The sequence below is a fragment of the Podarcis bocagei genome (genome assembly GCF_964188305.1).
Source record: "Podarcis bocagei genome assembly, chromosome: 13".
NCBI classification, from domain to species: Eukaryota; Metazoa; Chordata; class Lepidosauria; order Squamata; family Lacertidae; genus Podarcis; species Podarcis bocagei.
This window is the reverse complement of record NC_138138.1, coordinates 44,900,976-44,913,757: the sequence shown is the minus strand read 5'-3', so window position 1 is coordinate 44,913,757 and position 12,782 is coordinate 44,900,976. Positions and strand designations below refer to the sequence as shown.

Here is a 12,782-nt window from a genome sequence, read left to right as displayed (position 1 = left end):
AAATCGGGAAGGGGTTAAAATTGACTTGAATCCTAAAGGAAGACCCAGCAATTCAATTTAGGGGATAGTTGCAGTGCTTTTGCATCAATCCATTCACGCCTTCTGTGTACTTGCAAACAGCAGCACAAAACCATTCATAAAGTAATTTGAAGGGACTCCCAACCTGCTCTCCCAAGGAGGACACAGGCCCACTCACTTTTGTAATTTTTTATGTTTCAATAAGTTTTGTTAATACAAGCGTGCTGCTGCAGCTTATATTGTTTATTATTTTGATAGTTTATATTGCTTACTGTTTATGCATGTTTACACCTTATGCCTTGTGGGTGGGCCTGGTATTGGCAAAAAGGTGCAAAAATAATAACAAGGGAAGGTATGGTAGAAGCAACTATTTATTTTTAAAAGAGGAGAAAGGGGTGGGGAGGCAGTTACATGTTTTCTTCAAAATGTAAAGACATGTACAAGGTCCACATGAATAGAGCTCCAAATGGTGCCTTTGTCTGGGGCAACAGCATGCAGTGAGGAACAGGGGGATGCAAGGCCATGGGTCTAGCTGGAGGCCAGCAAATTCAGTGAAGTGCATCACACCTATCAAGGCCTGCAAAGTAAACATGTGGGGGATGCCAGAGTAGACAGCAGATCATTCAGAACAGACAGATGGAAGCAATGTCTGTTGATGAGGGATCAAACACAAATGATGTGTTTCTGTTCAACAACCTATCTTTGCTCTTGTCAACCACCCCAGTCTTGGCAATTTCCCCAGTCCTGTTGGCACCATTCAACTTCCAGCAGCAGAAGCACCCTTTGTTTGTTGAGTCTGCACTCAGTGCCCTACACAGAAGGCATTGTTTCTGTTCATTGTCTGGATAAAGGGATTCAAACTGCCTGGGATAAATAGAGATTATATGGAGAATCCTGGGATTTGGACATTTCCGACCAGGAAGGATGTGTGTACATAGTCTAGGTCTGACTAGAAGTGCACTTCTGTTTTTTTCCATCTTGATAGCAGCACAATAATGAGCAAATCCTTTTGAGACTGTGGTATTTTGGGGGGTCAGAAAAAGGGTTTGAGCTTAGGATTGTCATGCTGAGGGCATACGATTGCATTACTCAGCCTGGGAGGTCTAATGTTAAGAGGCTTGTTTCTGCCCTTCATATTCCATTCCAAGGTCAACCTTAGCCCCTAAAATAGCTATCCATAGTAGTTTTTAACTTCCAGGTTTCAAAAAGCCCTGCCCTTCAATTCTGACTCATTTTACCAAGAGGTGAAAGACACCATTAGAATGCTTTAAGGTGTGCCACAAAAAGGGAGTTTCTCAAAGCAAGCTTTTGTGTGGAATGACAACCTCAATCTGTGCAAATGGCAAAAATTATGGATCCAAGGGCTAATAGTTATTCAGAACCACTACATCCATAATAAAAATGTGATTTGAAGAGTACACATTTTCTCCCTCTTTGTGCGCGTGGTGAAAGGAGGTCTTTATGATTCTTATTTTATTTAGAGGGACAGAACAATGTTATTTGCCCAAGGTCAAAGAGGTGCTCTCTCTGCCAGCTCAACATCAGTTTGACATAGAACACGTTTTCAAAATCCCAGTGAAAAGGCAAAGGACATGGGCTCCCTCAAATATAGTAACTGTCAAGTTTGTGCGTGTTCAAGATAGAGATGAGCTCTTGTGCAAATTCCGCCAAAAATCAATGGAAGCCCCAGTGAAGAGGGAACAGAAGAATATATCCTTCTTTCTGGACTTTTCCAAGGATGTGATTTAAGCGCACTCTAAATTTGTTAACGAAAAGCCCTTCGTAGGACAAAGAATGTGAAATACTACATTCAGTTCCCGGCAAAGTTCTGTATTTCATATTCAGGTCAAACTCACAAAGCTTTGAATTACTCCCTTAACTAACTAATAAGAGGATACACTGTTCAAGATATTGTTTTGCTAGTATGGGCATTCCACTAGTAGATTGGAGTATAAACAGTCAGCAGTGAAAATCAACAAGAGAACGTTCTATATCAGGTAAAGGCAAACTCGGCCCTCCAGATGTTTTGAGACTACAATTCCCATCATCCCTGACCACTGGTCCTGTTAGCTAGGGATGGTGGGAATTGTAGTCCCAAAACATCTGGAGGGCCGAGTTTGCCTATGCCCCTGTTCTGTATCACCTGTTTATTGACTAGTGAAGCAGCACTACCACTTTTGAATAAAATATTAACAAAGTCAGAGTCAAGCTGATAGGAAAGGAGGAGGAGGAAACTGATCTCAGCCCACTCCGGAAGTCATTCTTTTTCTTTTTCCATTTGGATTATTTTTTCTGTTTTTATTTTCAAAACTAGTTAAATTGGATAATCTGTTTTTTCGTTTTCATTATGTAACACTAATGTGGTAGGGGATTTTTCTCTGTCTCTCCTTATTTTTGTTCTGTTTTTTGTCTTCACTTTTTTATTCTTTCTTTTTCCCCTCTCCTTTCCAGAACAATAATAATGAAATTGCTTGGTTATGGCTATTATTATGCATACAAAGCCAAATTATATAGAGAGATATGTGTAAGGTATTTGAGGTGTATGAATAGCGGGCCAAGTAGGAGGCCAAGTAGGCAGTGAAAGTAGCACATCTAGGATGACTCTCTTGTGTCCGTTTAGCAGCTGCTACAACCTACTATGAGCTCTTGGAATAAGCTGGTATATAAAGAAAAGTCTCTTCCCCAATGTGAAGGACTGCCCACCTACACTTCCCTCCCTCCTGTGGAAATGCAGGATCAGGTCCTTGGTCAGCAGAGATTGCTGGTGGAGAACGGTTGGGAACTAAGCCAGATAGGGAACAGATGGGAAAGGTGCAGCTGTTGGCAGGATGGTTCAGAGTTCCTACTAGCTGCAGAGGAAAGGTGGGGGCAGATAGGGCCTGAATGGAGTTTCAATTTGACCCAAAGCCCAGAAGGGAGAAGAGGCTGGGAAGGAACTCAAGGCGCTGGCAGGCTAGAGGGTGAAGCGTAAGGCATCAGACTATGCCCCGCTGATTCTTCAACGACGAACTGCTAAAGGGCATTCACTGGGGGAACAGTGTGTGATGTAACGCCCTGTCCCCAATAAAAAAACAGTAAACTGAACAATCCCATGGTTGTAGCTATTTGTGTGCATGTAGAGAGGGACTGAGCACACAGACACCATGCCTTTTGATGAGTGAGGCAGCATCAGAAAGATGAATAGGGTGGGCACCAAGAGTTTATTTAAATTGGGTTGCCAGATCACAGTCAGCTCTCTCAGACAACCTAAATCAAATCATCTGAGCCATTGTGCAGTACAAGAACCTTACCCACTGTCAGTACCAAGAGCAAAAACACAAAAGCACATGCCGTTTCCAGGCCTCTCAAACTCAGCAGCTGGTTTTGCAGACAGCAAAATGCACAGCCTTTAATTACCATAGTCATTGACAAAATTTGAATAATATTTTCATGAATAGGGCTAGTATCCAACTACAGTGGTACCTCGGGTTACATACACTTCAGGTTACAGACGCTTCAGGTTACAGACTCTGCTAACCCAGAAATAGTACCTCGGTTAAGAACTTTGCTTCAGGATGAAAACAGAAATCGCACGGCTGCAGCGCAGCAGCAGCAGGAGGCCCCATTAGCTAAAGTGGTGCATCAGGTTAAGAACAGTTTCAGGTTAAGAACGGACCTCCGGAACCAATTAAGTACTTAACCCGAGGTACCACTGTATGTAGCTGGCAGATCAGTAGCACTGGTACCACCTCTTGTTCACATGTCACTTTCCAATTGCAACTGTGTATAATTCAAGTGCAATACATTTGATAACACAGAGGAAAGATGAACACACAAAGTAGGTTGCTGCCTACTGCTAATCCTGTAACTAAGAAATTCCTAATTGACAAATCTACTTGCCACTTTATTCCTTCCTAAGTAAGAAAAATGCCCAGGAGTCTATGTTCTTAATTTTCCATCTTCTGCAGCCTGGAGTCCTGCTTCATTCTGGGTTCAGATCCCTACTTTATTAGTATAAGAAAAATCAATGGGTGGCATTAAGTAAGCCATTTGTCCAAGTTTGTAAAATAATTATTATTTATTGAATTTATATACCGCCCTATACCCACAGGTCTCAGGGTAGTTCACAGGATAAAATCAGAATATAAAACCACAAAGTACATAATCAAAATAAAAACCCAATAACCCCCAATAAATGGGAATAACAGTGAGTTAGCTTTTTGGGTGATAAGGAGAAAGAAGGATGAGACAGACTACTTTACAGACCAATGTTAACCATTTCTAGACCAACAGCAATATTAGGTGATAAATAAATGCTTGTTGCATTACTAACATCATCACATCCACTTTGTGTAAGATTCCTGTCATTCTTTTATTCATCCATTTTATATACCACCTTTTCTCCCAAGGATCGCAAAGTGGTGAACATGGCTCTTTCCTTCCCATTTTATCCTCACAAAAAAGCATGTGAGGAAGGTTAGGCTGAGAGACAGCCCAAGGTAAGCTTCATGGATGAGTGGAGATTCGAACCTTAGTCTCCCAGGTCATTGTCCAACACTCTAACCACACTCTAACAGTTAGAAGTAAAAACCACAGCCAAAACCAGTGACACTTTTTTAAGGTGGTTTTAATCCACATAAAGTGGTTTTAATCCACAGAACAAATAAGAGACAAAGCTGTGAGAAAAAACTTTACTTTAACAAATCAATGGTCTTGCTGGTGCTGAGAGAAGGATAACACTTTGAAGATAAACTATTCAGCCCAATTCCCACCCGGCAAAAGCAAGGACTTGCTAATAATGGGATGGAGAAGATAATGGAAAAGAACAGATATACAACCATTCTTAAGCTGGGACCAATAAGCCCTTTCGTTATTTCTCAAGACTCAAAGCAACAACAAAACATGTGGATCCTTACGTACCTAGAACAGTACCTTCTGCAGAGGGAGCTATCAGCAGGCTTGGCAGAACTCCAAGGTTTGCAGAAATAAATAAATAAAATGGGAATGGGGGGACACACCCAAAATGGCTTAACAATGACATGCTCAGTTGTCATAGAATGCTAGCTGACTCTTGGAGGGGCAGGGATGGAAAACCACCAGTCAATAAGGGTAATAGAGCAGAGTATCTTGGCTGGAACCCTAAAGAGAAGCACTCCACAATGCAAATGTGTTGTTGCAATTCCTACTCATACAGTTAAACAGGAATCACAAGAAAATTGATACTGGAAAGCAGAAAGACAGTGCAGCATAGAAAAGAGTGTAAAGACAACAAGGTGCCTGGCAAACCTACTCTAGGAGAAAATGTTACACAGGTATCACCTGTTTGGAACGGATATTTGGCCACCAGCTACATGCAACATTTGTGAATGCTAGAATGAATGCAATCCTAAAGAGATAAAGAAGGGGATATCCTGAAACTTTGCTCAGAAGGTGAGATGCAGAGCAGCTTTAAGGGTTTATTATGGTACTAGAAAATGTTGTTGCTCAATTCAACGTTGTTCTGACGTCTAGATGATATTCCTAAGATTGCTTGGGAATCAGAACCTATAGTTTTCCGTTGTTCTAGACAGCTTTCCTATCCGAGAACTGAAAATAGCACCTAGGCGTCCTGGCTTTGTTTCTACTGCGTGGATCCCCATTTCCTTCCGAAAGTGGGACAGAGAGCTCAGACCTGGCGCCAAACCTCAACAGCCTCCTCTAACCATTTGATTATATTTCTGTTCCACATCAGTAATCAGCCCCCTGGCATTCAGTTATTATTTGACTAAAGGTCAAACCAGAGAATTCTAACAAAGAGTCTACCATTGGATAGAAGGTCAGGTGGGAGGAATGTGAATTAAAGCAACAGAGACAAAATTAGAGGAGTCACAAAGGCTGCCTACTAGCAGGCAAGAAAGGGAGAGTCTAGTAACACGGACTAAACATTACTTCTCCGTATCAAAGTTTCCCAAGTAAAAAGTTGGGGGGGGGGAGGAGAGAGAAGAGGGAGAAATCTCAAAGAAAGAGATCCAAGCTAACTTGCTTACCTGACCCGGCAGTCTCATTAGGTTTCCAGATCTGCCCTGTGCTGGCTCTTTTCTGCATGCCTTCCTGCACTTCCCCCTCATCATCATCATCTACCTTTGTCACAGTGAACTGAGGCATGTTCAATGCAAAACTTTCTTCCCAGGCCAGAAACGGAAGAACTGAAAGCGTTGGTAGATCAGGTGACAGGCAACCCCTGAGGAATGGGAGGGATAGGGTGTGTGCTGGTTTGTGTGCGTGTTAGAAAGACACACCTCCACCAGTATGTGAGTGGATGCGTCCTGGTGTACGCATGCCAGAAAGCATATTTACCACATTGGCGCTAAGAGGATTATACCCTCCTCTACTGCTGCCTTCAGTTCAGTGAGACAGGAGACAGACAGATCCAGAGCACTGATTTGCAGCTACCTTTAAGCTATGGCAATGAAGTAGCAGCCACACAGAAACATTTCCATTGTGGGCTGGGGAGGAAATGCAACATGCCTGCAGGCGTGAGAGCTAGTTGGCAACTCTACAAACGCCACACACAGGGTACTAGGTAAGGATGAAGCTGGGAGGAGCTGTAAAGGTCATGTAACAGAGGGCCAGGAACCTGCATGTACTTGAAGAATCCAACTATGAGTAATTATCAATTATAAAGCAAAGAATAGGAGTGACTGAGGTGTAGCCATACTAGTGGTGCCTGTGGGACAAGAAATGTACTATACAAAACAAATTTAAGCACTTCAGCAAAGCAAGCCTACTCCCTACCAGAAGACTGCCTAATCTGGGCAAAATGCCTTCCCCCAAAGCCATAATGTGACTCACAGTGCATATGCCTGCATGGCAATGACAATTGAATGCAGAGGGGTCCCTAGTTGCTTTTAAATATTCCCAGAAGCATTGAGCAATTAGTACGGGGAGAAAATCCTCCCAGGTTATAGAAGAATTGTGGGCAGTAGAGAATCGGAGCTGGTGTTGTGATGTTCCTGGAACAGCATTTAAGTGGTTGAACCAAGAAAAAAATACAGTGGTGCCTCGCAAGACGAAATTAATCATTTCCGCGAGTATCTTCGTCTAGCAGTTTTTTCGTCTTGCAAAGCAACCCTATTAGCGGATTAACGCTATTAGCGGTTTAGCGGCTATTAAAGGCTTAGCGGCTTAGCTGCTAAAAGGCTATTAAAGGCTTAGCGGCTTAGAAAAAGGGGGGGAGCGAAAAAAAATCTCAAGACTCGCAAGACATTTTCGTCTTGCGAAGCAAGCCCATAGGGAAATTCGTCCTGCGAAGCGCATTGAAAGACGGAAAACCCTTTCGTCTAGCGGGTTTTCCATCTTGCGAGGCATTCGTCTTGCAGGGCACCACTGTATCTGGGAGTTATAAATCCTGGGTAGAACCTCCAGTTCTCGGAAAAGAGTAGAAAAAGAATAGAGGGGAGAGAAGAGGCGGAAGAGAGATAAGCGGTGTTTCTTTAACTTGGGTCTCCAGCTGTTGTTATACAATTCCCATCATCCCTAGCTAGCAGGACTAGTGGTCAGGGATGATGGGAGTTGTAGTCCAACAATAGTTAGAGACCTATGTTTGAAAAACACGAAGATAATGGAATGGGTGGGTGAAAGGTTAAGATATTTTTGCCTCTTCCCAGGTACAGTGGTACCTCGGGTTAAGAACTTAATTCCTTCTGGAGGTCCGTTCTTAACCTGAAACTGTTCTTAACCTGAGGTACCACTTTAGCTAATGGGGCCTCCCGCTGCACCGTCGCCGCGCAGTTTCTGTTCTCATCCTGAAGCAAAGTTCTTAGCCCGAGGTGCTATTTCTGGGTTAGCGGAGTCTGTAACCTGAAGCATCTGTAACCTGAAGCATCTGTAACCCGAGGTACCACTGTATTTCAAGATACAAGTTTTCAGCAATTTTTTTTTTTTTAATCTTCTTTTCTGACTCCACACAACCACCTAGGAGCCATATCTGTGGTTCACAACCTGCTCTGTATAACTGATGTACATTTTAAGTCCACTGGACAGAGACTGCAATACTTGTATAACTTTATGTAGCCTTTAGCACTCTAAATCAGGGGTAGGCAACCTAAGGCTCGTGGGCTGGATCCGGCCCAATCGCCTTCTCAATCCGGCCCACGGACGGTCCGGGAATCAGCGGGTTTTTACATGAGTAGAATGTGTCCTTTTATTAAAAATGCATCTCTGGGTTATTTGTAGGGCATAGGAATTTGTTCATATTTTTTCCCAAAATATAGTCCGGCCTACCACATGGTCTGAGGGACATTAGACCAGCCCAAGGCTGAAAAAGTTTGCTGACCCCTGCTCTAAATACTCATTTAGTAAAAGTAGCCACACTCTAGTGGGCTAAAATAATTCAGGCAGGCAGCCAATCTAGAAAAGTCCAGTTGTTCCAGTTCTACTTTCAGAAATCTCACCCAAGCTATTTATACCTTCAAGATGCTGAGATTAGGACCAATGCCATAATCAGCTTAAAAGACAGCTAAACTGGGAATGTGAGGCCAGTACTGCAAACACTCAACCCAGCACAAGCATGACACTTGCCAGGATCAGTGAGACTGAAATCATCTCCATCACTCATGGCTTTCAGAATGGATTTAGAAAGAAATATTTCAAATTGAAAGATGCCACCCAGTGAGTGGGGGTCGGAGTGGGGAGCAGAGCACCCCACTTTGCCAGATGTCATTGGTCAGAAGCATGGCGTGGTCACCTCCTTTGAGGTGACAGGGGTGAACACAATGAACCAGGTTTATTTATTAATATTTCACACAAAAAACCTCAAAAAGAAAGAAAGAAACTCAAAGCAACTCACTACAGCATATATATACACACCATGAAATCAAATTAATTACATGAATTAAGACAACCATCAGAAAACACCAACATAGTGGCAACCCAAAATTTTCAAAAGCAACAAAAAGCAACTCATAACTCCCAACCCTGAAAAAAACAAAACAAAAAAACAAACAACCCCCCCCCCAAAAAAGACCCAAAATGAAGGCACAGAGAAAGCAGTTTTTTAGCTGAGGTCCTTCAAAAACACTCAGGTTTGAGCCAATGCCTAAAACCATAAAGTGTCAGGATTTGTCAAATTTCAACTGGGAGGGCATTCCACAAGGTGGGTGTCACTAGCAATGTGTGCCCTACTTTTTGTTGCCATCTGCAAGGCCTTGGGGAGTTGAGGAATACAGAGAAGGGCCTCGGATTATTAAAGGAGCATGCAGGGAGGGACACATGGAGGGTGGTGGTCCTAAAAGTTGAGTTAAGGACTGCAATGATGAGCTTCATAATTCATTCCAGTAACCAGTATGTTAGAATGCATTTACTCAGGGCAAATCCCTTGCTACAAATTGCTACTCTTAAAATCTAGCTTTTGCTTTAAGAAACGTAGTCTGTACCTGAAAAGGGAAGCTCTGTTTCTGCCTCAAGAGGAAAAGGAGCCTCCATTATGGAATTCAAGCTCTAGTAAAGAAGTGACAGTTACTACAACGCTTTTTTGAACTTGAAATCCATAAGGAAGGCTCCTTCTTTGCCTCTTGAAGCTGAAACCCAGCTTCCTTTCTCAGGTACAGGCTACAGTTTCCTGCTAATTCTACTGATTGCTGTCTCCTCCTCTGCAAATCTTTGCCATCCTGTCATCCCACTATCACTTGTAAACTCCTTCTGGAAGTGTTAAGCGAGGAGATAATCAGCTAAAATGTTAATGAAAACCCCTCCTTCCTTCTTCCCTCGACTAGCCAAGATGTTTCAGTGGCTTGAGGCAAAATATATGCTACTTGGCAGTGAGTCCTGGAAGATCTGTTTCCTTGTCTTGCAGGACTTTTCCCACCTGGCTTGGGTGGTTGGGGCCCTGACTGACTCCAGCTACAAAGCTGAGGCTGCAAAACAGTCTCTTGGGCTGGAGTACAGTGGTGCCCCGCAAGACGAATGCCTCGCAAGACGGAAAACTCGCTAGACGAAAGGGTTTTCTGTTTTTTGAGCTGCTTCGCAAGACGAATTTCCCTATAGGCTTGCTTCGCAAGACGAAAAACGAAAATGTCTTGCAAGTTTGTTTCCTTTTTCTTAACACCGTTAATACAGTTGCGACTTGACTTCGAGGAGCAACTCATAAAACACGGTGTGGCCTTTTTGAGGTTTTTGAAGACTTTGGTGATTTTTGAAGCTTTTCTAAAACTTCTTTTAAACTTTTAAAACTTTTTTTGGGGGGGTTTGGATTTTGGGTTGGGGTGTTTGGAATTCAAGGACTTGGTGTTGGGGAGGGGTTTGCAAGAATCTGGAAGCTTGTTTCCCCCCCCCCCTGCATTTTTATGATTTTCTGTGACCATTGGGCCACTCTGCTGTTTTTTTAAAAAAATTCTGGATTCGAATTTCTGTGTGGTGGGTGGCTGGGGGAACAGTTGAGGAGGGGTTTGCAAGAATCTGGAAGCTTGTGTGGTTTTTTTTCTGCATTTTTATGATTTTCTGTGACCATTGGGCCACTCTGCTGTTTTTTTTAAAAAAATCTGGATTCGAATTTCTGTGTGGTGGGTGGCTGGGGGAACAGTTGAGGAGGGGGTTCTTCAGCAAGAAGCAAAGAGTGGAAGAGAAACCTTCTTCGAGTTGTCCCCCAGAGTCTTAGAAAAAGTACTGTACACTTTGATTTTTAAATGTTTTTCTGTCATGTTTAGAAACTTAATTTATTGTTCCTTCAATTTTTGAAGGGCTCTTTACAGTATGTGTGACTTTAAAGAGCACTTAATAAACTCTTGTTGTACCAAATTTGGCTTTGTTTGGACTTTTTTTGACCATAGGAACGCATTAATTGGATTTCAATGCATTCCTATGGGATTTCATGCTTCGCAAGATGAAAAATTCGCTAGACGAAAAAACTCGCAGAACGAATTAATTTCATCTTGCGAGGCACCACTGTATTGTTTAGGGTGTTTTGTTTTGGGGGTAATGGTGCTGCTGTTATTGATATCATTTTTTGTATCTGTATCTTAGATCTTATGGTTTAGGTGGGAATTGTTTAATTTGGTTGTGTACTTTTTGATATTTTATTTATTGTTTATGCCTACTTTTGTTACATTAGTAATTATGTGGTGGGTTTTTTCATGTTGCAAGCCACCTTGTACATGGTTCTAATAACGGAAAGGCAGCATACAAATAAAATGGTGCATGTATGTATGTATTTTCAACTAATCAGCCAGCTAGCCAGCTGGACAGCAGGCAGAAGATGTATTTTAGAAACCAATTCTCAAAAATTTAGAACAAGCTCTTCCTGGCTGGTAGTATTTTTAAAAACTTTGAATACCATCATATGCAGCCACCAGGAAGACAGGATTTTACCCTGGCCTCCCATGTCCTAACCTGACAGTCTAAGCACACTATACCACACTGGCTCTCCTGTGCTCACAGTCCATTTCATGTCTTTTCACTGGACTTCTCACCAGCGCCAAAGACTATTTCTCTACCCTTGCCTCAGCTGATTACTTTTTCTCTCTCCACTATTCCTATAAAGTCAAAAAGCTCACATTGCAAGCTGCTTTAACACCTTCAGAAGCCAACTCTTTGCAAGACCTTTTCCCTGTTCACTTGATAAATGAACTTTGTTCATTTATCAATATCACCAAATTGGATTCTTTCCTTCCCCCCTTCCTTCCTTCACTCACACACACACACACGTGCACACCTGTAGTTTTTTGTGTGTTTTTTGTAGGATGTCGTGCTCTTAAAGCAGCTTTTAGGATCGTTACTCTTTATTGTTTTTTGCATATTCTAGTTTCAGAGAAAATTCTGGCTCGTTTTCTATTCATTTTCCTAAACAATTTCCCTTCATTCCAGCTATGGTATGTATTTCTATGCAATGTTTTATTTATGCTAAATCTTTAAAACTAGCCTATTGTTGGTGGGTTGCTTATGAAAGCATGTGCCAATACTTTTTAATAGGTATCCTTATTCTCTTTTTAATATAATAAATTATTTGAATTTTATCTTTGTTGTCCTTTACTTCATTAACCCTCGGGAGCCAAATTCCAGAGCACAGCCAGGTTCAACGTCAAAAGGTCAGAAAACTAAGCGTTAAGGTTGCATGTGAGAAGCTTAGACTTGCATGTACACTGCACACTTCAAAACATCCTTGTCACATGCCAGATGGAATCTAGTGTGCCTGCAAATAAGAATCCCCTCTGACGCTATGATGGTTACAATATCAGTGCCATGCATCTTCGACAGGTTTGAGTCCCACACATCCCCTCTTCTTATAAAATGTAAGCACTTGTTCAAGATCAAAACAGAGCTCATCAGAACTGGAGGAAAACTTCATCCTCAGAAAGCATAAAGGAGCCAGAAGTCCAGCTTGGAGACTAGAGCCCAAAATATTTCTCCAAAAGAATGTTCTTTATTCAGAACTCATAAAGTTCCTGTGATCCTTTGGCAAGTTATTCTAACCAACAATTTGCAAATCACTACATATACCCTCTGATTATAATCTGGCTGTATCTTCTTCTGCTATTTCAGTGCTGGCTGTTCCAGTTATTCCTCCATTGATCTTTACTCCAGCTCTATAAGCATGTGGGTCCAAGCTAATGCCCCGAAGTGGAACGAAAGGAGACTGAGGTCAGCATGTCACATGCTGAGGGGAGCTATGCTATACAGGTCTGAGTAAGTTCTGCCACTGTATGGAGTTCAATGACCCTCTTAACTCTCAGGACTCAAGGAAGCAAGGGCCAGATCCTGCTCTTTATTATTTACAAATTAAATACAGAGTCACCACCTTGTTTTATGTCATT

At 42.2% G+C, this 12,782-nt stretch overlaps 1 protein-coding gene across 7 annotated transcripts in view; it reads right to left on the bottom strand.

Moving 5' to 3' along the window:
* SLC12A6 (solute carrier family 12 member 6) overlaps positions 1–12,782 on the bottom strand; it is a 45,534-nt gene that overhangs the window by 19,479 nt on the left and 13,273 nt on the right. The window contains exon 1 of one of the 7 annotated variants that reach the window (XM_081167741.1): positions 6,024–6,204. The exons of the other annotated variants lie outside the window; for them this stretch is intronic. Within the exon in view, the coding sequence (XP_081023867.1) occupies positions 6,024–6,141 (118 nt within the window). The 5' untranslated portion in view covers positions 6,142–6,204. Of the gene's footprint in view, positions 1–6,023; positions 6,205–12,782 lie in introns of those variants that run through there. 7 annotated transcript variants of the gene reach the window in all.